At 49.0% G+C, this 26,084-nt stretch overlaps 1 protein-coding gene and 1 non-coding gene across 2 annotated transcripts in view; one reads left to right on the top strand and one right to left on the bottom strand.

The window, feature by feature from the left end:
• NECAB3 (N-terminal EF-hand calcium binding protein 3) overlaps positions 1 to 26,084 on the bottom strand; it is a 131,557-nt gene that overhangs the window by 41,974 nt on the left and 63,499 nt on the right. Inside the window, exons 4-5 of the mRNA XM_065414690.1 lie at positions 11,365 to 11,390; positions 10,719 to 10,816 (exon numbers count right to left, since the gene is read on the bottom strand). Of these exons, the coding sequence (XP_065270762.1) occupies positions 10,719 to 10,816; positions 11,365 to 11,390 (124 nt within the window). The remainder of the gene's footprint in view (positions 1 to 10,718; positions 10,817 to 11,364; positions 11,391 to 26,084) is intronic.
• On the top strand, positions 16,448 to 16,541 carry TRNAI-UAU (transfer RNA isoleucine (anticodon UAU)). The gene is made up of 2 exons: positions 16,448 to 16,485; positions 16,506 to 16,541. It is a non-coding gene; the product is annotated as a tRNA-Ile (tRNA).

Below are 26,084 nucleotides of genomic sequence, written 5' to 3'. Positions count from 1 at the left end.
AAGTCACTGCTCCAGAGCAGGGATATGATCCTGAGTCTGCCACAACCCAGTGGAGTGCACCAGCCACTGGACTATTCTGGGGCATGGCTCCCACTCTCGTCCCCCTGCCTGTCAGAGCTGATGAATCAGTATTGTCCTACACACAATGGTCCATGGTGGAGTTCCCCACCAGGCCTACTAGGGAGCCTTACGCTCTCTGGGTGAAATTCACCTCTCCCTGCAAACAGGCCTTTGTGCAGGGAGTTAAGTGGGAGTTGGGGTATCTGAATTCACAACTCAGCCAACCTGCAGGCAGGCCCAGCCCTCTCACCCCTGGAGGTGCCGGGGGCTCCCAGCAGAAGCACAGATCTGATGGCCCCTTACTTGACCTACCACTGGGGCTCTCTCCAAACCAGCCTGTTCTGAGCCAATGCATGGTGTGCAGTCGCTGCCAAGTTGCCCCTTGCCAGACAGCCTCTCTGCCAGAGGCCACCCTGAGATGGGTCAGGACAAAAAGTAAAGGCAAATCTCTGGGATTTGTAAACAAATCTGAAAATGGCCCCTGCCTTGGGCTTTATCCTGGTTTGTCCAGAACACTCAGTCAGTCTCTGCAGTGCCGCAGACACTTGGCAGAGGCAGCAGCTTCAAAATTTCTACAAAGAAACAATTACAAAAGCCAACCAAAGAACAGAGAATTTGTTTGCCCAGAACTCTGCAGAGTCCCAAAGGCCCAACCTGCTTCCTTCTAGACCTGGCCCTGGAAAGGGGCTTTTTACACAATCCTTTTCTTTCCCACCATGTTTGTCTCTTGTCATGGCTGCTATGGGGAACTACACTTTCCACCCTCCAGGTTCTGAGAGCCAGCGTCCCCCACCCTCCTGGAGGCAAAGGGAGGTCCAGCCCGCCCTGCCAATGGAACTCCAGCCTGGGCCCTACAGCATCAGCACTAGGGTTGCCAACTTTCTAATTGCACAAAACTGAACCCCTGCCCTGCCCCTTCTCTGAGGCCCCGCCCCCACTCACTCCAGCCCCCTCCCTCCGTCGCTCGCTCTCCCCCACCCTCACTCACTTTCACTGGGCTGTGGCAGAGGGTTGGGGTGTGGGAGTGGGTGAGGGCTCCAGCTGGGGGTGCGGGCTCTGGGGTGGAGCTGGGGAATGAGGAGTTTGGGGTGCAGGAGGGAGCTCTGGGCTGGGGCAGGGGGTTGGGGTGCAGGAGGGGGTGCGGTGGACAGGCTCTTGGATGGAGTTAGGGTGCGGGAGGGGGTTCCGACCTGGGGCAGGGGGTTCAGGGTGCCTGCTCTAGCTGGGCTGCACTTACCTCAGGCAGCTCCCGGTCGGTGGCACAGTGGGGCTAAGGCAGGCTCCCTGCCTGTCCTGGCTCTGAGCAGCTCCCAGAAGTGCCCGGCATGTCCAGCCCCTAGGCAGAGGCACGGCCAGGCGGCTCTGTGCAGTGCACGCTGCCCATGCTCGCAGGCACCGCCCCCACAGCTCCCATTGGCCGTGGAAGCCAGCGCTGGGGACGGGGGCAGCACGTGGCGCTTCCCTGATCACCTCTGCGCCTAGGGGCTGGACATGCCAGCTGCTTCTGGGAGCTGTGCAGAGGCAGGGCCGACAGGGAGCCTGCCTTAGCCCCGCTGCACCGCCCACAGGACTTTTAACAGCCCGGTCAGGAGTGCTGACCAGAGCCGCCAGGGTCCCTTTTCGACTGGGCATTCCAGTCGAAAACCGGACGCTTGGCAACCCCTAAAAAGCATGGGCACCTTTATGAACTGCAGTCTTGTTCCCCTGAGAGCATGTCCACCCTTCCGCTGACTGCACACTCTGTCCCACTGGTGTTTTTAGAGGCACACCTGGAGTGGGGTGGTGACCCAGGAGGGTTCTCCTCCCAGGCCCCTTACAAGTCCACATTCAGTACTCCCCAGGGGCTTACATGGTGCAGGGGGCCTTGTGCAAGCTCTCTGCATGGAGGCCAGTCCCACTCAGGAGAGCAAGAAGGAGGGATGGTGACATTAGGAGAGTGCAGCCCGTTAAGTCGGTAACGCACCCCCGCAAAGCCTTGTGAAATTGTCAGACTTGGCGGCACTGTGGTTGAGTAGATGGATGTGTTCCTCTGCAAAGGGAAGTCCCTGCATCAGTCACCTAGCTTCTGAGGTCTGTCAGCTGGCTCTAAGCCCCAGCGTGCGCAGAAGGCTGCGTTTGCTGCTGTTATGCACGGTGCTCTCCGACAGCTAATCCCTATAGGAAGCACCGGGGATGTGGCTCTTCCGCTTACCAGAGGACGAGTCTGTTTGCACAGATTCGTCTCAAATAATTAGCCACCCTAAAGAGGAAAACATAAGCAACCCAGCTCCACAGACAGAAAATTAGTCTCCGGGGTGATACTTTAATAAAGACTAATTACACCACCTTCCATTTCCAGGACACCTTTCTCCTTCCCAGGAAAGCCCAGCTCTATCTTCCCACCACTGGGATATCTCTGAGAATCAGCTGCACTCTGTGCATTACCGCAAGGCACTGGCAGCGAGGCACAGATGAAACCCATCCATTTGCTTGGGCGCAAAGATGAGTGAAGGGGTTTTGACTCATAGGAATGTGTGTGGAAAGCAAAAGCACTGGAGCAAAAATAAACATATAACAAGAATTTGCACTGGCCGTGCTCCCCCAGTCATTTAGAAAGTTCAGGGGCGGGGGGAGGGGGAATGAATGAGGCTGATACAGAAAAGCAGTGGTAACTGTGAAGTTAAGTGACTTGCCCAAGATCAAACAGCAAATAGGTGTCAAAGCTAGGACAAGAACCATGCCTTTTTAGAAGAGAGGCCTATGCCAGTACCAGAACCCCAGTGCTGCCCAAGCAAGCCAGGTGCTGATTCTGTGCCTTCATTTTTATTTCTGTTATAATGACTTCATGGATGGTAGGAGTCTAAATCTCTTTGAGGATCTGGCCCTATGGGCTTTGAACATAGACAGCACTTTTGCATCCCCAGATCTCAAAATTCTGTGCCGAGGTGGGTAAGCATGAGAACCTCAGTTTTCCAGACAGGGACACTGAGGTCAAGAGAGGTTCAGTGATGTGACCAAGGTCATGCAGCAAGTAAATGGCAGAGCCAGGATGTGAAGTGTTCCCCACATCACAACCTTGCTGTGTCTCAATTTTTCTACCTGTAAAATGGGCTTCATGACACTGCTTTACATTTTTCCAGAGCCTTCCCCACCATAGACCTCAATGTATAGTAGAAAAGGAGGTGAATCTGAGTAATCCCATTCCAGCGCACCAAGTACATGCTGTGGATGGAAAGCAGTCTGTGATCTAACAGCTAAGACATGGTCTAGCACATCAGAGAACTGGGATTCAATCCCAGCTCTGAACCCCACCTCCTTTGAGACCTTGGGCAAGTCCCTTATTCTCTCTGTGTGTCACTTACCCCACAGGTTAAACAGGAGCAATTTGCTTGCCGGTTCGGGGAGTGGTATGAAGTGTCATTAAATAAAGTTTGGGAAGTGCAAGGAATTATGAAAGTCACTGGAAGACAGAAGGAGAGAATTCTGCATTTATTGGCTCCAAGCACCTTCCTGTAGGCAAAGAGCATCACGGTGGGGAATGTGGGAACAGGAAGAGATCTTCCGTTTCTCTGAAATAGCTAGAAAGTGGCACTTCAGGAGACTAAGCTGTGTATTGTTCAGCTAAGTTAGCTCCACACACAAGTGTAATGCAGCCTTCTTTAGGTGTGCCACTAAATTGCTTAGCAAAGAAACCTATTGCCCATGCCCTGTATGGTGATTTTCAATCACAGGTAACTAGCAAGTCAAGACCAATTCCCTCCAGAACAAAGCCTTGCACTGCTCTTGCAGGATGGCTATATCCCTGCCAAATTGGAACTTAAAATTCACAGCCATTTTGACTTTAGGGCTGTTCAAAAGAAGAAGAAAAAAGTGATGAACACACATTTTTTTTAATATCAGGAAACCTATTTTCTTCTTTATCCTCTAATTCCAAGACACTTGGGCTGTTTTTGCTTAACTTCCACCACCATCCCCCAAAATTCCCTTGGGACAGAGACGAAGTCTGGAAAACTTCAGCCCAGAAATTGAAAAATTCGAAAGTAATGGATGAATGAAAACAGGAGATTTGGATGGAAACAGGGGCGGCTCTATGTTTTTTGCCGCCCCAAGCACGGCAGGCAGGCGGCCTTCGGCAGCACGCTTGCGGGTGGTCCGCTGGTCACGCAGATTCGGCCCCGTGTCTGCGGGTGATCTGCCGGTCCCGCGCCTTCAGCGTGCCCACCGCCGAATTGCCGCCGAAGCCGTGGGACCAGCGGACCTCCCGCAGGCATGCCGCCAAAGGCTGCCTGAAAGTCGCCCTCACAGCGACCGGCAGGCCACCCCCCGCGGCTTGCCGCCCCAGGCATGCGCTTGCTGTGCTGGTGCCTGGAGCCACCCCAGATGGAAACAATTCAGGGGCCTTAACTCTGACGGACTTTGGCCAGCGCTCTGTGATAAGTAATAATCCCGATTACTTTCCATGGGAGCTGGGCCCCTTGGAAAATGCCAGTTTGAGTGAAGAGGGAATGTGATTAAGACACAGGAGGGAAAGAGGCAACAGGGAAAATTTTCAAAAGTGTCTAAGTGACTTAGGAGCCTAAGTCTCACTGAAAATCACTGGGACTTAGGCTCCTGAGTCACCTACATGCTTTTGAAAAATCCCTGATGTTTTTAGAGCTAGTTACTTATGTGTTGACTAATTTATTCTAATGGCTTAGCCTATGGGCACATCACATTAATAAGAAACCAGACTTCATCCCCTGCTGTCTACTTTGGCTATGGATAGTAAACCCTAACCTGACCCTCCTTACTCACATATGTAGCCCCATTCAAGTCAATGTGACAATTACCATGAGTATAACAAGCAGGAGTTAGCTCTGAGCTACCTCCCTGGTCCAACTCCCTAAGGGGAAAAAAACCCTCCCTTGTCTCATATCATATGTCTAGCATTGACCCTGGAACTGCATTACATTTCCATGCACTGAAATCTAGCATTTCAGCCTGGCCTTCTTGCTTCTGTTATCCACAGAAATGTCAGTGGATTGCACAGACGGCTGGGAGAGAATTTGCTCAAGCCGAAAGAGCCGAGTAAGAGGCGATAAAGAAAAGTGACAAGTTCATTTAAGAAAATGAGTGGCTTGAGGTGCCTGCTGAACAGGCCCATACAGCCATCTTTAACGTCCCAGTGAGCTTTATCATAATTAAACCAGGGACTATTAAATGAATGAATAGATCATGTGGGTGCCACACTGTGAAGCAGGCGGTAATTGCACTGTCCTTTGTAGAAACACCTGAATACTCAAAGAATTAACTCATTACAAAAGACACCGTCTGGAGATACTTTCATCTTGCCCTGTACCTGTGTCTAATAAACCTTTACACACAGACCATGCTGAGAACATAATCTATCCTGGGGGGGGGGGGGAAACCCATATAGGATGGGGCATATTTCTGCCTTTTGCTTCCTCTTTAATGAGGATATTGAATGGAGGCGATGGTGACATCTGAAAAATGCCAATTCTATTTACTGTGTGGGAGACCTAAATAAGCAGAGAATTATGGGAATTGGAACCCCTATTTTCCTATTTACTTGATAAACAACTAATTCATTCCTCCCAAATCTTGTTCTTGGGAACTGCCAAAACATTTTTGCTGAAACTTTCCAAAAAAATTCAGCCTGAGGCAGACACCGAACATGGAAAATTTAGCTTAAATGATTAAAGTCTGGCCAAGTTATAAGCAACTGAAAAGGGGGGTTTATAATGAGAAGCATTAGGCATCATTAACTCTAGGCATTGCTGCATCATGTGCCACCTATAATTGATGCATCTGCAGTCACAGCACTGAGGATAAAAATTACAAGGACCCCTTGTCCTCATGGCACAAGCTGATCACCTGCTGGGAGCAGGAAGGAATTTGCCCCGTGCCTTTATGGTGTAGTACTTTTTCACCATAGGAGGGCAACAGGAACAAGTGGGTCTCAGTCCTCCTCCTGCATCAGCCTCGTCTCCTTTTCCATGACTTGCTAGGTCTCTCTGTCCCGTTTCATGCACAAGGGGAGCGTGTGGTGCTACCCATTGAGCCATCCTCCCTTCCACCCCAATGGAAACAAACTCAGGACTTTCTGACGGACACCTTTTGTGAATGATTCTCTCTCCCCCTAGAGCTGAAGCAAATGGCTGCGGTGACAGCCCCATGGTGTAACTGCCTGCTGTTCACATGTTCTTCTGATTCCAATTGCCTTGTTTATGCCAGTGAGTGGGTAGCAGGTGTCAGAATCTTTTCGTGCGCAGCCATATCCTGTATGCCGGGCTTCTATGAATGCAGGGATTTGCATATTTCTGCCTCTTGCTTCCCTTTTAATGAGGAGATTGAAAGGAGCAATGGATGGCAGATGGAGCTGAGGTCTGGAATTCTGTGCAGTCATGCCGTGTACTGCCTTGAACAGTTTTATTTCTGAGCAATCACTTTAAAGTTAACCATTTGCCTAATGGGAGGGAGTGTTGTCTGATGGTTAAAGCACACGACTGGGAGCCAGGGCTCCTGGGTTCCACTCCTGGCTTAGTCACTGTGTGATAGTGGGCAAGTCACTTAGGGCCTGATTTTCCAAAATGTACCCTAAATCTGGATGACCCAGTTTTGGGCATTAAACTCAATGTCCCTGGAGCCTGATTTTCGAGGGGGACGAACACCCGCGACGCTAACTCTCCTTGGCTGGCAGAGCTGGGCAGTGGCCCTGCTCCCCTAGCTCCTACACTTTTGTGCAATGGAAGAAACCTTATCTGAAGCAGAACGACTTGGAAACACACATGTACGCCTTCTCCATCTCTCACTCACTCACACACTTCTCCCTTCTGCCTCTCTCTCTCTCTCTCTCTCTCACACACACATTAATCTGCTGCACACCAAGTTTGAACCGCTTCATGTGAAATGAAAAGAAAGATCCCTGGGAATTCCATCCCACCCTGCAGCTGTGAATGGAATAAGCCTCTGAGCACAGACTCGAGCCAATTTACACACTTAAGATACAAAACGGGGCCGCTGATTCCCAGGGAGCGTTCCCATCCATTATTCACGGAGGCGTTCTCACAGCTGTATTTAGCATGGAATGCTCTCTGCTGCAGACTCTCTGCCATACAACGCACAAGCAGGCAGGGCCTGGCCTGCCTGGCCTAGTTACGAGTCACAGATTTGCCTTCCAACCATGCAAAGGGAGCTTATAAGATAGAGCAAGAGGGAAAGCACATGCAACTGGACTAGAGCAAGTCACTCGTAGCCAGGAATTCATCCAGTGAATTTAGCCTCTTCCTCTGTTTGTGGATTGTCCTGAGCACTTCGTTATTTTCTCAAACCGAGTTGTTATCGCTGGATACTTTCTGGGAATCAGGGATCTGCCCCTCATTCCATTCGACATTCAATACTCAAGCTGTGTTGGTTAGTTTTGAATGGACTCAGACCTCAAGTCACATGGTGTTGTCCCTACCCCAAGTGGACAAGGTAACTCTCAGAGTCAGATTTCAAGTGTGGAGATTTACGTTTACAAGTTTGAAATTCTTTCTACATTTTTTCCTACTATTCACTCAAAATTCCCTGCTCTCTAAACGTTCCTGCCAACAACCTGGCTGCTTAGGGCAGCCTGTTAAAGATATTTAGGTGCCTAAAGATGCAGATAGGCACCTAGTGGGGTTCTCCAAAGCACTTATGCTCCATTAGGCATCTGTAGGCACCTAAATACCTTTAACAATCAGCCCCTGGTCTCTCTGTAGAAAGCAAACATATAAGGATCATGCACTTGGACGAAGTGTATTAACTTTAAAACTGGAACAAATACCTGTGACCATTCCTGGGCAGTATTCCTCCAGCTCTCCCTATGATAACACCTTGACTAGACATCTCCTTTCCACAAGTAGTGAGACAGCCACAGGCATGCGTATGGTGCGATTCCCTCTCTGTCAAGCCAGCCTTGTTCCTACTGGGGTGACAGCAGAGCAGCAACACCATGAGGTTATTACTCACATTGGTTGAATATGGGGTTTTTATTTTGGCTGCAACTCTTAGGGAATCTACAGGATTCCATCACTCCACAGGGATATCCCAGCAGCCGGAGAGCCAGCCATGTGTGGTCAGATATCCCACACAGCCGTCTAGCAAGAGCAACTCAGGCCACTGCAAGCTACAGACATGGAGACTATTCTGCCTCCTAATGACTAGCACAGGAGCTGCTTTGCCAGAGGAACTCAAACAAAGAGCTCATGTGATGGTAACTGTCCTGAAAGAGCAGGAAACGCAGGGGGGCTTGGCAGGCTATCGGCACCAAGAATGGAGGGAAAACATTAACAGGGAAAGCATGTGAACGTATAACGGGATCAAGAAAGGCAGTGGAGGGTGTGACATTGTGCAGTCTATATGGTTTTATAAAAACATAATAAGAAGTGAATATAATGTAACTGGAATATGCTTCATGCGAAAGGTCTCTTGTAAGGTATCATTACAAAGCTTATAATCCACTGAGTGTGATCATCCTATTTGTATAAATGTACCACTCTTGTATCTAAAACTAGAAACATGAAATATAACTCTGAGGGCCTATTGTAATTATGCAAAGTGTGGGCCATTAATAGTGGTTTGGAATCTTGATGACTCCCATTAGCCAGGACCATTGTCTGCAGATGGCTGTGTTTACCTGTTAGTCTTCCTGTATATGTGTGTGCTGGCAAGTGGGTAATGAAGTCTTGCAGTGACATGTGATCATGTCACCTGAACTGGAATCCATCTTTAACCTGGTGCTTTTCCAGTGAGGGAGGGGGATGGAAACCCAGAGGGACAAAGGGTTCCCGCCTTATGCAAAAGATATATAAAGGGGTGGAAGAGAACAGAGGAGGGAAGGAGCCATCATGAAGAATCCTCTAGCTATCACCTGAGCTGCAACAAGAGCTGTACCAGGGGAAAGAATTGTGCCCAGGCCTGGAAGGTGTCCAGTCTGAGAAAAAGCGTACTGAAGCATCTCTGAGGGTGAGATTATCTGTATTCAGTTTGATTAGACATAGATTTGCGCATTTTATTTTAATTTGCTTGGTGACTTACTTTGTTCTGTCTGTTACTACTTGGAACCACTTAAATCCTACTGTCTGTATTTAATAAAATCACTTTTTATTTAGTAATTTACTCAGAGTATGTATTAATACCTGGGGGAGCAAACAACTGTGCATATCTCTCTATCAGTGTTGTAGAGGGTGAACAATTTATGAGTTTACTCTGCATAAGCTTTATGCAGGGTAAAATGGATTTATTTGGGTTTAGACCCCATTGGGAGTTGGGCATCTGAGTGCTATAGACAAGCACACTTCTGTGAGCTGTTTTCAGGTAAACCTGCAGCTTTGGGGCACGTGATTCAGTCCCTGGGTCTGTGTTGGAGCAGACGGGAGTGTCTGGCTCAGCAAGACAGGGTGCTGGAGTCCTGAACTGGCAGGGAAAACAGGAATAGAAGTAGTCTTGGTACATTGGGTGGCAGCTCCCAAGGGGGTTTCTGTGATCCAACCTGTCACAGAGGGATGATTCATTGTCATGTACTGAGAGGCAGAGCTGGGCTAGAGGGAAAGGTTGGAGTCCTAGCTAGGCTCAGGACCAGACCAGCTTGTCAGATTATTTTTAGTTCCTGTCCTGTCTCTTGCAGATAATGTTGGACAATGAGCTTCTGCCCTCCCCTCATAGATACCTGCAGGAAGGGTACAAACCTAGCTTGAGAATTACTGGCCATTGTCCCGGGCCACCCCAAGGCTAGTTAGTGGGAAGGCAGAGCTCCCCTTAGGAGCTGCAGTGAGCTGGAAATGCTTAGTGTCTAGTGTGTGCTCATTAGCAGGTGCACACATGCCCTGGTTTCATAAAAAGGGTCACTTACCAGCACAAAAGATACGTGTGTGCGCGCATGCACACACACACACACACACCTGAGGCCATGTTACCACCTGTCCCTGCTGCAGGAACACTCAAGAATAAAAATTCAGACAAGTCTCCTCAGCACCCACAAGCCAGAGACGCCATTAGCTAAATGCATGCAAGGGCCTGCCCTGCCTACTCCCCGGACCCATGATGCCTCTGTGCTTTCCAAACCCAGGCAGGTACAAGGCATGTTGCTGTGACTTTTAAAAGCCACTGTTTTTTCTTACCAAGATACCATGCTGCCTGCCTGCCTGTTGAGGCAGGGAGCATGTTTTGCTGCATCCATCCAGCCCGTGCGCTACAGTCAGTTCAGCACAGCAATAGCCTGTTTTTCACATTGTGACAAGGCTGCAGCCTCCTAGGACACCCTGCTTGTTCCTGTGCTGCACACACCCCACCATCGCTCAGAATTCCATGGGGACAGCAGGGATAGAACTCAGAACTCTCTGCTCCAAACACACAACTCCTACCGCTCAGGCTCAGTTAGAATCTGCATGGGCTGCTAGCAGCATAGGGCCTATGACATACAGCTGAAGAGTTTCAGTTCATCTACTAGCGGGCAGTGGTGCACATACACACTAGCCGGTTAATTACATTATCATTAACACACTCATGCAAGGACTGACATTCCCCGCAAGGGGTATTAAGCAAGAATCCGAGGGCACGGAAGCACTCATTACAAAGACCCAGGTTTCACTGCGGCAATGTGTTCTCTCCTCCCCACACTGTGGGGCCCCGATTTTGTAGGGCCCCATCCTTACCAGTTTGGTTTTGTCCATGGCAGCCAGGACAGCAGTGTTCAGTGCTTCCAGAGCAGAAAGCACATGTCTGTATTCTCCCAGGTGTTCCGAGAAATAATCTGGAGTGGGACAGAAGGTCAAGGTTAAATTTCAAAGCAATTCCATCAAGGCCTGTCTCCATCCTGCTATTTCCTAGGAAACCTGCTGCTGGGATCTTATTTTGTTCTGTGCCCTCACCTGGAATGGCAGCTGAGGCTCATTTTCTACACAGCAGGCATTTGCAGTGCCAGACATAATAAAACGAGGTCAAATTCTGCTCTCTGCTAACTCATGTTAATTGCATTGAAGTCAGTGCAATGACTCCAGATTGACACCCATGGAATAGAGCAAAACGCCCTTTCCTTCCCAGGGATCAGAATGTCCCACCCAGGGGAAAACCCCAGGCTTTCCAACTTGCAGAGTTCCTGCAATATCATCCTGTCACAACTGGATGAGATGCACAAATAGGAACGGCCAGACTGGCTCAGACCCGAGGTCCATATAGCCCAGTGTCCTGTCTCCGCCAGTGACTAGTGCCAGATGCTGCAAAGCAAGAAACCTGGGCAATTCTGAAACAATCTCCCCGGACTAATTTGTTTAGAGGTACTGAACTGGTAGCCCTACTTACCACACAACTTCTCTGTCTCTAAGTTGCTGCAAGAAACAGAAAAACAAACTCTCGTTAGAGGACGGGCCGTGTCTCAAGAGAAACAGTTGCTGCAAATGGCCAACAGAGCTGCTGACACGAAGCCCTAATGAACTCTCTAGTTCACATACTGCTCATCAGCATGTTTTTAAAAGCTCTATTTAAAAAATAGATGAGTTACACAGGGGCCTGATTCTGAGAGAGGTTCGGCACCTGCTGCTCCCAGCTACCTCCAAGGCAGCAGCAGGATCAGTAGCCATGGATCAGGTTGCAGTGTGTTCACTTTGTCCTGGTTTTCTATGCAAGCCAATCGTTCTGGTTCTCAGGGTGAAATTTGGAATGGTAACCAGGAGGGTGACGGGTTCAAAGGGCCAGGTTCTAACCTCTCCCACAGCACTGGGGAGTCACAGGCTTTGTTTCAAGAGGGCAGGGGCTCGCCAATAAGAGCAAAGCACCGCTTAGAATTTATTTTTAAAGCAAGATCACGCGGGGGCCATGTCACGTTCAAAAGTGTCCTTCCAGAGCCATCAGCAAATGAGCTCAGGCCCTTCCTGCGTGCTGGAGGCAACATTCATCTTGACTAGCCACTAGTGGAAAACCAGGCTACTGCAGTAGATACATGGATGAGAACCTTAACCCTGACACAGGGAGCCACCGAGGGAGAAGCTGGTTTCTGGGCATGCAGCTTATCTAGGCATGGAAACACAGACCTGCATGGAAACTTGAGCGTGACCTGTGGTCCCCATATTGGAACAGAGCTGCAGGATGGGGGGACAGAATAGGGGAGTGTCAAGGGTGCAGGGTGAGCTGTGCTTTTGACCCCTTCTAGTCCCTCTCAAGTGCACACCTCAGGTCAGGTCACATGCCCAGTTCCTGCACCTCTCTCTGGGTGGAACACTTTGATCCAACCTCTCCGGGACTGGATTGCTGGGCTGCAGTCCCCGCTTCCCAATTGTGTGAACAGGACAGGCCCACCCGGGTTTGGCACCTGTACGCCCTTTCCATCCAGAGACCTGTAACCAGTGAGCCAATTAAAGTGACTAGTACAGCTTCTTCAAAGCAAAGCAGTATTCGTTCACTGGTACTTGGCACTCACAGCAAAGGATATCATACAGTTAGATGAGTCATCCAGTCTAACCCCCTACACAGTAAAGGTCTATACACCTATTTCCCCTTTCCTAACCCACAATCTTTCCTTGCAAGCCTTTACATTCCATTCAGCCCAGTTACCTCCATCTCTGGGATGTGAGACGCAGCCTGCACTGCTGCAGCATGCACTCCCTGTCTCTCTGGCGATGTCTACACCACACACTAGGGGAGTGATTCCCCCACTCACATACATGCTCACTCTCTTACTAGTAGGGTGACCAGATGTCCCGATTTTATAGGGACAATCCCCATTTTTGGGTCTTTTCCTTGCTCCTAATACCTCCCACCCCTGACCCCATTTTTCCACACTTGCTGTCTGGTCACCCTACTTACTAGCAGCATAGCCACGGTAGTGTTACACCAACAGACTCTGGTTGGCAGCCAGAATCAAACCTGGGACCTCTGGAGCTTAACGCAAGAGCCTCTAATGCATGAGCTGAAAGACACATCTCTCTTAGCTAGGGCTGTAGCAGGCTCATCACTCGCTGGTCTAGCTGCCACTAGAGGGGGACAGCACAGCACACCGAACAGGCAGGGGTTACAGGGCTGAGCTGTGCTGAGTACAAACCCACCTGAATCACACCCCAGCTTGTAGTGTAGACATAGCCTGTCAGAGACTCACCTCCAGCCACCCTGCTGGCCCCTCCCCGCCCCTTCTGCCGAGGATAGTGTCTCTCAGGTTTTAGTAGCCTCTTTGACCCTGTGTTCAGCCTGGGAGGAATACACTTCACTAACCTAGCTGGAGCCAGGTGGGGGGTATTCCCCAATTAACTGTTTCCCCAAGGGCCCTTGGCATGCATCTTCTCTTTGCCATTCCCTGCTGGTTTCCCCCTTACCGCCCCCTTTGATTTCACCCTGTGCAGCAGGCAGGGTGATATAATGCAGTGCACGGAGGTACACACAGCGTTTATAACAAAATCTTACTGCTAGTTAACTCTTTGCCCATGGGGAGACAAGAGCTCATGGCCAGCCTGGGTCTCCCCATTCTGGCCCCTTCATCTCCCAGGCAGATATTGCCTCCTCCCTCCCCTCTGTCCTCCACAGAGGATCTATGCTGGCTGGGCACTGGCAGGGAAGCATTGAGAGCAGAGGGTGACAGTCAACCCACTGCCTGCCCTCAGTGCCAGTGATACAGGGAGGAGTCACTGCAGAGGAAAATCCTGTTCGGTCCTGCATGCATGAAAGACTCAGTAGTTGGAGCTGGAATAGGGGACTGTTGCAGGGAATTCAAGGCAACCACTGGTATTTTCTTATTTTCAAGATTGCAAATAAATAAAACTAAGTCAAGAGCTTCTGTCCCCAGCCAGGCACTGTCCAGACCACAGCAGGGTGGGAGGGCAGACCCCACAGTTTGTGAGAGACAGCTGTAAAGAGGATCTAGAACCTGTGGGAAAGGTGCACCCGTGTGTTTGCACATGCGTGTGTGTCTGTGTCTGAGTTGCAGGGAAAGAAAGGCACCTCCTTTCTCTGCTGTCCATAAATGAGTGTCTTCTTTGTCCTTTTCAATCTAGAGCAAAGTTATACTAAGAGGCCTCTCCAGACCAAACCAACGGAAGTGGAAAGCTGAGTGAAATGCTCCATAAAAAAAATTAGATTAGTGGAAATAATGAGACAAACACAGACTGGTTGGTTACATTTTCTGAGAATTAATTTCATGTCAGAATTCCTCTGCTGATTGCTGACTTAAGTGGTTTGTTTAAAGAGAGAGACAGTCAGGCGGTAATATTGCCATCAGGTTGCTTTTAGGAGCTACCATTGTGAGGCTAAACAAATAGAACAATAACACTTTACTTTCTCCATCTCGTGGTGTAGGACATTTCCCAAAGGATCCAAAAGTACTTTGCAGACTATTATACGCAGGGCTGATAGCACCACTTATTATTAAGATTGCCCAACACTACCCATTATAAAAACCCTGTTTTCAGCTGCATATAACTTTGCCAAATTTTAAGCATTTGGGCTGAACTATGTTGGGAAATTTCAGCTAAAATGATTCAGCTGTTTCTGAGAACAAGGCTAGGGAAAAATGCAGCTATGCTGGGGGTTGGGCGAAGCCTCGTTGAAGTTAGTGGATGTAACGGCTGCCCTTCATTAAGGGCAAATATAAAAAGCAATTGAGCTCCTTTCTGGAATAAATGTATCAGATCAGGCACCCAACATTAGTGAACACTTTTGACCTTCATCTCTGTGCCTCAAATCCCCACCTATAAAATGGGGATACCATCCCCTCACCTCACAGGGGTGGTGTGAAAATAAATGTATTAGCGTTTGTGAAGCACTCCGATACTGTCGTGATGAGTACTGCAGAAAAGCCCCTGAGGAAATTAATATTTCTGTCTTCAGAGCAAGGTTTGCACAGTATGCAGTAAATAAGGGACGAGGCCAGACACTGAACAATGAAAAAACAAAATATTGAATAGCTGCTCATTCAGTGAACGCTGTCCGTTCTGTGCACTGAATGATGGCACAGGACCTGTGGAAAAAATAGCATGTGGCCATGTAATTAAAGACTGTATTATAATACATATACACAGGGGGCCAAACTAAGGTTGCATAGGCAGCCTGAATGCTGGTATTTCCTAAGTTTTGAGTACTTGTCTTTGCAACCTTAGTAATGCTCTTTAAACATAATATTTTTGCATTTATTTCTATATCTATGATTGTGATCTATCAGTCTGTCTTTGAATAATTTCACCCATCATTAAAATACAACCACTTCAAGGGGGAAAAGTTAGAATAGTGAATGGCACCACCATGCAATAGATGTCCAATAACCGGAGTCTGCAGTGTGCACATGGCATACTGTCAGGACCAGGATGTGGGTGGTCTGACCTAGAGGTCAGAACAAGAATGGTCATGCCTAGTGGTCAGAGTCCAAGCCAGGAGTCAGGGTCACAATCAGGAACCAAGCTGGGGGTCAGAGCTAGAATCAGGGACCAGGGATCAAGAAAAAGTCAGGTCCAGTGCACCAGCCAAGCTGAGAGACTTCCTGACTACTAAGACAACTTCCTGTGCCTCCTTCTGGCTTAAATAGTATGGTTGGGCCAATCAATGGGGCCGGTCATAGTCCCCAGTCAGGATCCTTGTGGGCGGTGGTCCTGGGCGGGTATTGATCATCATAGCAGATATGTCTAAATGTTTTGCCTCTGTTGTTATGGCAGGATCTGGTGCCACTTTGAGTTGGTGTATCCTGGCCTGTGGGGAGCTTGCTTCTGATGATGAGCTTGTCAAGACTGGGGGTTGTTTGAAGGCCAGAAGAGGGGGTTCAGGAAAAATTTCTTTCAAGATGTGGTCCCCATCGAGTATGGGTTGTAATTGTTTAGTGATACTCCATATGGGTTTCAGTGTGGGGTGGTAGGTGACAAGTAGGGTTATGCCATCAGAGGTTTTTTTTCCCCATATTGAAGCAGGTTCTCTCAGGGTATTTGGGTGGCCCATTCCATGATGAGATCTACTTCTCTGATGGAATGTCCTTGTTTGGTGAAAGCAGTTTTAAGTGTATTAAGGTATATATCCCGGACTTTCTCCTCAGAGCATATTCTGTGGTATCTGGCTGTAGATAACAGATTTCTTGGTGTGTTTGGGGTAGTAACTGGATCTGAGCAGGTTAGTGTATTGATCTTGGGTTTATAGTTGTCTGTAGGGTTCCACTGTCGAAGCTCGTGGTGGTATCCAGGAAGCTGATGCTGGTGTGGGAGAGTTCTAGCAAGAATCTGATGGAGTGATGGGTGGTGGTTGAAGTTGTGGTGGAAATCCATTAGGAAGTTTAGACTATGAAAATATCATCAAGGTATATCTTTGGTTTTGTGGTGCATTTTTCCAGAAATTCTTCCTCAAAGTGGCCTGTGAACAGGTTGGCTTAGTGGGGAGGCATCCTAGAACCCATGGCTGTTCACAGGGTTAAATTAACCTATGTGCTCCAGTAGCACAACTGGTTAGTGCACAGTACTTATAAAGCAGTATGGTGTGGAGTGATGCTGGGGTTGTGAGTTCAAGTCTCACCTGGAGCACTAATCTTCTTCTTCTTGCCTAGGGAGGTTGTGGAAGCTCCTTCACTGAAGGTTCTCAAAAAGAGGCTGGATAGTTTGGACACAACAAATCCTCCATCTTGGCAGGATGGTAGATTAGATGATCCTTGTGGTCCCTTCTCACCCTATCTTTCTATGAATATAAAACAGTTATGGGTGAGGATGAAATGGGCGCGTTTGGGATGAATATCTGAGTATTGTCCATTGTCTTATAGATATTTGAGGCAGACAGATATGCGATCAATGGTGGTGTATGGGGAGGTGACATCCATGGGGGCAAGGATGGTGTTTTGAGGCAGGTTGTTAACATTGCAGAGTTTCTGGAGGAAGTCGGTTGTGTCCTGGAGGAAGCTGGCTCTTTGTGTGGTGAGTGGCTTGAGGATGGTTTCCAGGGCCAGATATGATGGATCTGTCTGGGTTCCCTTGTCTGTGTATCTGGGAAGCATGTAGCAGGTTCGTGGGGGAGGAGGTTGTAGAGTTTTTCTTGGAGTTGTTTGGGGAAGGATTTGATGAGATCCTTAAATTCCTGGGTGGATTGTGGTGTTGGGTCTTCTTTGAGTTTTTTATATTAGGTAATGCCAGAGAGTTGTTGGTCAGGGACGCCCAGAGGGGGGGGCAAGTGGGGCAATTTGCCCCAGGCCCCGGGCCCCGCAGGGGCCCCCACGAGAGTTTTTCAGGGCCCCTGGAGCGGGGTCCTTCACTCGCTCCAGGGGCCCCGGAAAACTTTCGTGGGGCCCGGGCCCCCAGAGCTTCTTCCGCTCCGGGTCTTCGGCGGTAATTCGGCGGCGGGGGGTCCTTCTGCCCCGGGACCCGCAGCCGAAGTGCCCTGAAGACCCGCGGCGGGGGGGTCCTTCCATCCTGGGACCCGCCGCTGAAGCGCCGGGTCTTTGGCGGCAGGGGGCCACTGAATCTTCTGGGCAGCCCTGTTGTCGGTTGGCTCCATTAATGTAATCATCCTGGCTGAGGACTGCGATGGCACCCCCCCCCCCTTTTCTGTGGTTTGATCACTGTCTGGTGGCTGGATTTCAGGGGCTGTATGGCTGTCCTCTCAACGGTGGGGAGATTGCGGTGGATGTGATGCTTGTTAAGGATTTCAATCAATGTAATGATGAAGTGTGTGGTTTCGTCTGCTGTGGTGTGTCCAGCCAGATGATTTTTTTTATGACTATTGGTGGGGATGTGGTAGATGTGGGTGGTGGTGTCATTGCTGTGAAAGAATTCTTTGGGGCAGAGTCAGCAAACGAATTCTTCTAGTCCTCCTCACATTAGCATGGTATCAGGACTTGTGGTGGGTCAGAAGTTCAGTCCCTTGGAGCATACAGATAATTCAGCTCTGTTTGGGGTAGTTTTGATTAATTGATGATGTTGGGATATCATGTAGTGTCTCAGACCCGAAGAAGAGCTCTGTGTAAGCTCAAAACCTTGTCCTCTTCACCATCAGGAGTTGGCCCAATAAAAGATATTACCTCATCCAGCTTGACTCTCTAATATCCTGGGACCAACACGGCTGAAACCACACTGCAAACAAAACTGAGACCTTTCCAAATTTCTTGTGAAAAATCAGGGAGCGCCAATAGCCCAGGACATTCACCTGGCATGTGCAATACCAAGATTGAAGTCCCCACTTTGCCTGATTTGCAGCAGAGACCTGAGCCTCAGTCCCCACATCCCAGGTGAGTGCCTTGATCACCAGCACCACTTGTGATAAACAATTAAATGTTCAGTAGGCAAGAGACAGACTCCACAGCCCAGGGGTTAGAACTCACACCTGGGTGTGGGCAAGCATGGGTCAAGTCACTGCTCCAGAGCAGGGATATGATCCTAAGTCTACCACAACCCAGTGGAGTGCACCAGCCACTGAGCTATTGTGGGGCATGGCTCCTGTTATGCTCATACAAAGCTCACGGGATCTTTATAGAGGAAGGCAAATACACAGCATTTATTGAGAATACAACAGTTAGCCTATGCTTTTTAGTCACACACACACACAGAGTCCCGCAGCGATGTTTATAGTTACCAGTTTGTTGTAGCTCGAGTCAATCTAATGGCCAGTTAGATTGAGCATGAGTGTGGAGCTGGGCTCTTGTCGGTCGCGATCCGATGCAATGTCATCCTGTAATCATTAGTCCTTAAGTGGTGTTATCATTTGATGGTTATTGTCCGGCTTCCCATCGTTATCTCCTATTTGTTGTCTCGCCTTCGGGGGTGCCTGCCTCACCTCTGAGGTCGTCAATGCTGCTAACATGTTTAGCATTGGATACAATGGATGTTTCCTGATTGTGTTCTGGTCTTTCCAAGTCTCTCACTTCTTCTTGACCATCTGGACATTTGTGATGGCTTTCACACCTTATCTTTTCCTGATGCATGCATTCCTCATTCACACAAACAATCTCTTACAGAAACCTTCAAAGGTATACAGACAGCAGTATTGTATATTCAGCAGAATACATTGTAAATCAAGCCTTGCTAAATCTTATAACTAAAACAATTCACGTTGGGGCTCCAGGCCCTCAACATTCCTCTAATCTCCTTAACATAGATACAATACAAGATCCTGTCTCTTACTTACTAAAACCTTAAAACAAAGAAATGTATATTTAACTAGAGTGCCTAATTTGTAATACATATAGGAAACCATAGTAGATATTATAACTTATCCTAAAACAAAAGGGTGACCATAATCAGTCAGAAGGATTGTTCTGGTCTGTCATTCCTTTCTGCTATTCAAAAAGGGTGGCTGACAGGATGAAATCAAATCATACTTTAATTCTTATGGGACATTATAAAATCCTGCTCCTACACTCCCCCTCTCTTGTCCCCCTGCCTGTCAGAGCTGGTGAATCAGTATTGTCCTACACACAATGGTCCATGGGTGGAGTTCCCCACCAGGCCTACTAGGGATCCTTACACTCGCTGGGTGAAATTCACCTCTCCCTGCAAATAGACCTTTGTGCAGGGAGCTAAGTGGGAGTTGGGGTGTCTGAATTCACAACTCCCCCGGTCTGCAGGCAGGCCCAGCCCTCTCACGCCCTGGGGAGAGAGTTCCAAGCAGAAGCACAGATCCAATGGCCCCTTGCTCGGCTTGCCCCCAGGGCTCTCTCCAAACCAGCCTATTCTGAGCCATCGTGTGGTGAGCAGTAGCTGCCCCTTCCCAGACAGCCTGTTTGCCAGAAGCCACCCTGAGATGGGTCAGGACAAAAAATAAAGGCAAATCATAGAAATGTAGGACTGGAACGGACCTTGATAGGCCATCTAGTTCAGTCCCCTGTACTGAGGCAGGACTAAGTATTATCTAGACCATCCCTGACAGTGTTTGTCTAACCTGCTCTTAAAAACCTCCAATACCAGAAATTCCACAACCTCCGTAGGATATTTCTTCCAGTGCTTAATTACCCTTACAGTTAGGAAGTGTTTCCTACTGTCTAATCTAAATTTTTTTTGCTGCAATTTAAGCCCATTATTTCTTGTCTTGTCCTCAGTGGATAAGGAGAAAAATGTATCACCCTCCGCTTTATGACAATCTTTTACATACTTGAAGATTGTTATCATGTCCCTCCCCAGACTTCTCTTCTTTGCCTAAACAACCCCAATTTTTTCACTTTTTCCTCAGAACTTTAATCATTTTTGTTGCTTTCCTCTGGACTTTCTCCAGTTTGTCCACAACCTTCCCAAGGTGTGGTGCCCAGAATTGGATGCCGTACTCCATTTGTGGCCTTATCAGTGCTGAATAAAGTGAAAGAATTACTTCTCGTATCCTGTTTATAACACACCAGCTAATACATCCCAGAATGATGTTCGGGTTTTTTTTGGCGAAGGTATTACATTGTTGATTCATATTTAACTTGTGATCCACTATAACCCCTAGATCACTTTCCGCAGTACTCTTTCCTAGGCAGTCAGTTCCCATTTTGTATTTGTGCCATTGATTATTCCTTCCCAAATCAAATCCCAGTCAAGGATTCACCACATTGAATGGTTTTAGTCATGCAACCTCTACTACAAAGAAAAGGTCGCTGCCATCTAATGCTGTTTAGTGATGCCCATGAAACGAGCTGGTGGGTCTCAGTCCAGTGTCTAGTGGACAGGAGTTCCCATCACAAAAAGCCACTGTCACCACCATAGGTCCTGGAACTAGGAATGTTGGGGGGTGCCGCCAAACCCCCTGACTTGAAGTGGTTTCCATCAGACATAGGGTTTACAGTTGTGTTCAACGGCTCTCAGCACCCACACTACAAAAATTGCTCCAATGCCACTGGTCACCACTGGTATTTATTAGCCCCCATTTTTGGCTTCTCAGCAGAGGCCCAGGATTATTAATAATGCTGGCATCTTCCAAATACTTAACAAGCATTAATTAATAATTGAAACACTGAATAATTTAACACTGAGCCAAACCCGGAGAAGAGTCATGCAGCTAAATCACGGCTCAGCACTTTTGAGAATTTCAAAATGGAAAGCGTATTTCCATTCCACGGTGCTCCTTCTGTCTGGCATTCCTGGATTTCCATGCCTGTCCCTCTTTCCCTTAGGGACCACAAGCCAAAGTTCCTTGTGCACGTACCTGCCTCATCAGTGTCGCCACTTCTGCTGTGTAAACAGGCTTAGTTCATCTGTGCTCTCTGGCTCGGGAGCAGCACCATTCCAATATAATCACAAAAGCCGGGTTCCAGGTACGGTTAGAATGGCAGGGTTATAGATTGTATGGAATGAATTAAAAACGTCTCAGCAACCGGGGTGGATTTTATTGTGACAAGTTCCTGAGAAGAGATGGCTGGGGGAGGGGGATCTGATAACAATCTTCAAATATGTAAAAAGTTGTTAGAAAGGGGATGATGATCAATTGTTCTCCATGTCCACACAAGGTAGATAAGAAGCAATGGGATTAATCTGAAGCAAGGGAGATTGAGGTTAGATATTAGGAAAAACGTTCAAGGGGAGCTAAGCTCTGGAATAGGTTACCAAGGAGGATGTGGAATCCCTGTCATTAGAGGTTTTTGAGAGCAGGTTGGACAAACACCGGTCAGCGGGATGGTCTAGATTTACTTGGTCCCACCTCAGTGTGAGGGGCTGGACTAGATGACCTCCTGGGGTCCCTTCCAGCCATACATTACTATGATTCTATATGGTACTTGGAAAATACTTCTGCAGCACAAATCAGAAGGCAATAATTTAAAGGCATCGTATGTCCAATGTTGGAGCTATCAAAAGGGTGCTGCAAACATGGCCTTCTTTGCCTACAGCACCTGTCCTGACCACAGAACCCAGTCCATATTCATTGTTCTTCCAGAAGACCGTCTGGGATAATGACAACCTAGACCGTGGGCTTTGGGATTCTCCTCTTTGGCCTGGTCTACACTACGACTTTAATTCGGATTTAGCTGCTTTAATTCGAATTAACGCTTGACCCGTCCACACAACGAAGCCATTTAATTCGAATTAAAGAGCCCTTTAATTCGATTTCTGTACTCCTCCTCGACGAGAGGAGTAGTGTCACAATCGGTATTGTTAATCCGAATTAAGGTTAGTGTGGCCGCAATTCGATGTTATTGGCAATTAGATGTTATTGGCTACCCACAATGCAATGCTCTGGAAATCGATGCTACTACGGTAGCTTGGACGCACACCACCGAATTAATGGTGCCTAGTGTGGCCGAATACATTCGAATTTATAAAATCGGTTTCCTAAATTCGAATTATATAAATTCGGATTAATCCTGTAGTGTAGACATACCCTTTCACTCCCATCCCCTTGCCTGACTCAGAAAGCAGATCCATGCCCCACATCTAGGGGCCTTACCCACGGCTCTTTAGTAAGTGTTTCCACACTTCTACAGGGCTGTACTTTGACTATTCATGAATGACTAATTAACCCTAATTAGCCCAGAGCTGTCATTATTACACCACTGGGATTTTGTCAGAAAACACCTGGAAATTATCCAGGGCAAGAAAATGTCAATCAGACACAGAAAAGCGGATGGGAAGTTTTTCATAATTGCATCCAACTTTAAAATTGGAGACCTTTGCCTGAGATTACCCATAATCTCTTATGAGAAATCTTCTAGGACTTCACTGCTTTCTAGAGGTGTGAGTGCAAGAGAGAGAGAGAGAAAATGTCTTATATTGTCTCTCTCTGTATAACCAGAAACTCAAGCTGATTTCCGACCTCATTTCTCCAAAAGGTGTACGAGCCAGGTTTCCTCCAGAAGTCCCAGTCTCTCCTCCCTAATCTCCCTCAATATTTCTTGTCTCACAAGATGAAAAAGAAACCGTCACTTGGCAGTTTACATTAGACCCATAATCCCATTCAAAACACACTGAGGCTGTGGAGAAATCTCCGGAGCATTAACAGCAGGCATGGGAAAACCTCCAAGGAACCAGAAGCTCAGTTCCACAGATGGAAAAGCCCTGTTAGATCAACCAGCACCCGCCCCCCAAGGGCCCATGCAGGACGGTGCCCCACTGCATGCTTAGTAATGTTTTATCAAGTCTGGTTTGAAATGTCACTGCAGAGGGGACTCCTGCTGCCATCTCCCTTTACCTACCCCCCCTCCCCCAGCATGCATGCTGCTTAACGCAAGATGCAGAGTCGTGTGCCCCTAAGTTACTGATGGGTGACTGATGGGTTTCCAGCTGATCGCTGTTCTAGGATACATGAGTGGTGGGGTCCTCAGCCCTCTTCCTAGTGAACTCATCCCAAACCCACATTCACAGCTGATCCCCACTGCCTCCCTCCATGGCAGCCTCAGCAGAGAAGCCCAGGCGTGACTGAGCCAGAGAGGCTGAGCTCCCCTCTCACTTCATGGCTCCTGCCCAGCGGAACTGAGGCACGTCGGCAGGGCTGCACGGGAAACTTGCCTTGCTGCTGTCCAGGCCATGCCTGTTCTGGCATAGTCCCCACCAGCATGGATCTGCTCTCCAACCCCTCCTCCCTGCTGCTTTATCACTCAGCTACATCCCCAGGCTAAGCTCCCCAGTGCTCTACCAGCCCCCAATCCCACAGGGATCAGAGTGTCTGAATGTCCCATTGAATTGAATTTACCCTCCAGCTGCTTCCCCGGGCCACGCTCATGCCCACCCAGCAAACCTCATGCACAGTATCCTCACCCCATGTGCCATGCTCACGCCCACCCAGTGTGAGGGATCTCAGGCCTTGAACGTGGCCCATGGGTTCCCAGGCAGCACGCAGACTCCGGCCACCACCCAGCAGCTCACCAGAACGGTGGAGCGGGGGCCAACAAAGCTCTAGTTCACAAAGGACCCTGCCCACAAAGCTCCTGATTGGGGGAGATGTCCAGCCCTACTGGGAAACTCTTCTTAAACCAGAAAGAGGCACAGGAAGTTGTCTCAGCATCCTTGGCTGGCTGCTACTATGAACCTTGCCTACTTGCCTGACTCCTGAACCCTGCCTTCCGCCTGTCCCTGGTTCCTGTCCTCCTCATCCCAGACTCCTGTCTGTTCCCGGTTCCTGCTTTCCTGTCTCACTCCTGGTCCCTGCTCCTACGCCCTACCCCTGACACTGGCTCTGACCTTTGGCTTGGCACCTGTCTCTGACCCTGGCTCTAGTTCCAGGCTTCTGACTCTGACTACTGGGCTGACCACCCATGCCCTGGTCCCTACACCCACCAGCACCACCATGCCACACTCATGCCTATCCAACAACAACCTGTGCCATGCTCCCAGCCACCCAACTTCAATCCCATGCCGTGTCACCCACCCAGTAGCAACTCCACGCCACATCTCCCCACTTAGCAGCAACCCCAACGGCATGTTCACATCCATTCAGCAGCATCTCTAAACCAGATTTCTCCCCAGCCTCAGTGCAACTTGGATGAGCCCCAGCACAGCTCGTCCCTGTTCCATTCTGTACTCTATCCAAGGCACCACGCTCTCGGAGAAGAAGAGCACCCTGGGATGGCAGGCTAGAATGGTTCTCAGTGTAAGGGGGGAGGGATAGCTCAGTGGTTTGAGCATTGGCCTGCTAAACCCAGGGTTGTGAGATCAATCCTTGAGGGGGCCACTTAGGGATCTGGGGCAAAAATCAGTACTTGGTCCTGCTAGTGAAGGCAGGGGGCTGGACTCGATGACCTTTCAGGGTCCCTTCCAGTTCTATGAGATAGGTATACCTCCATATATTAACCATTTCCAGGATGTCTGGAGTCCTGCTCACCTCAGCAGAAGACCCTGTGCATGGTGCCTCTCTCTCCTGGCGCTCCATCTACTCTAGCACTGAGTGCATTCGTGGCCAGTTGGCTTATGGATAGGCTAGGCGTTAGGGAGAGAGCCACCCTCTCTGATTGTGCAGCCATTGGTCACATTTGCTGGGATGAAATAGGTGGAGATGGGGGTTTCCATGCTGAGAGGAGAAATGATGGTGAACTGGAGCACAGTTTGCAACACAAAGATGCTGGAACATGCCCTTACACAGGGATGGGGCTCAAGCGTTTACAGGTGGCACTGTTGGTTTGGAAAGCCCTCCTTGAGCCTCATCCCAATGGCTATCTGCACTCAGACACTGCGCACCCCTTAGCGGCATCCCCATTATGCCTGTGATCAGCAGGTGAACAGGCCTGTGCTGAACAATTCTTTGCCTGCCATGGGAGGGGCCATGGCCCTCACTCCCCATGAAATCCCATGAAATCCATGTCAGACCTCGCAGATTTTTATAATCAAGTGGATTCCTCCTTTAGTACCTTCCCCCTTATTCACAGGACCCTGCCCCTTTTAATTAGCTGATTGAAAAGAGCTTGGTGGCTACTGAGCGTTGCCTGAATTTCACCGAGGAGCCAGCTGGGAAGGTGGGCTTGGGAGCCAATACCTTTTATGGAACAAACAATATGGAAAGTTCTGGTCTCCAGCCCACATGGAGCCCTGCTGTCTGCTGAGAATGCAGCCACCAGCTGTTTTCATCCCCTATCCCACCTGCATCTTCAAAGCATGAGGTCACACAGCTGCCTGGGGACCTGAAATTGTGCAACTATCGTGTATGGATAGAATCAAATAAATGTCAGGCTGGAAGGGCCCTTGAGGGGTCTTCTAATCCAGCCCCCTGCGCTAAGGCAGGATAAAGTCTACCTAACTCATCCCTGACAGGTGTTTAATGCAATGTGACCAGAGGGTGCAGACGAGGGTACGTCTACACTGCACGACCGCAGCTGGCCCAGGGTGTCTGACTCAGGCTCATGGGGCTCGGGCTGGGAGGCTAAAAACGGCAGCGCAGATGTCTGAGCTCAAACCCAGGCTCTGAAACCCCATGAGAGGGGAGGGGGTCCGAGCCTGGGCTCCAGCCTGAGCCCGAACGTCTACACTGCAATTTCTAGCCCCGTGAGCCCGAGTCAGTTGACCCGGGCTCTGCGACTCGGTGCTGCGGTTTTTTATTGCAGTGTAGCCGTACCCACAGCGCCATCCCTCCACAGCACCATGTGCTGATCTTGTGCTGCCCTGAATGAATTCTGGAGACTTGCATTGTTCTGCAAGCAGCTGTGGGTGAACCCAGCGAAAATCAGGACTACTTCATCCTTTCGAGGC

The sequence above is a fragment of the Emys orbicularis genome, chromosome 12, assembly GCF_028017835.1.
Source record: "Emys orbicularis isolate rEmyOrb1 chromosome 12, rEmyOrb1.hap1, whole genome shotgun sequence".
Lineage (NCBI taxonomy): Eukaryota > Metazoa > Chordata > Testudines > Emydidae > Emys > Emys orbicularis.
The sequence above is the reverse complement of the archived record's forward strand: the minus strand, read 5'-3'. Positions and strand labels throughout refer to the sequence as shown.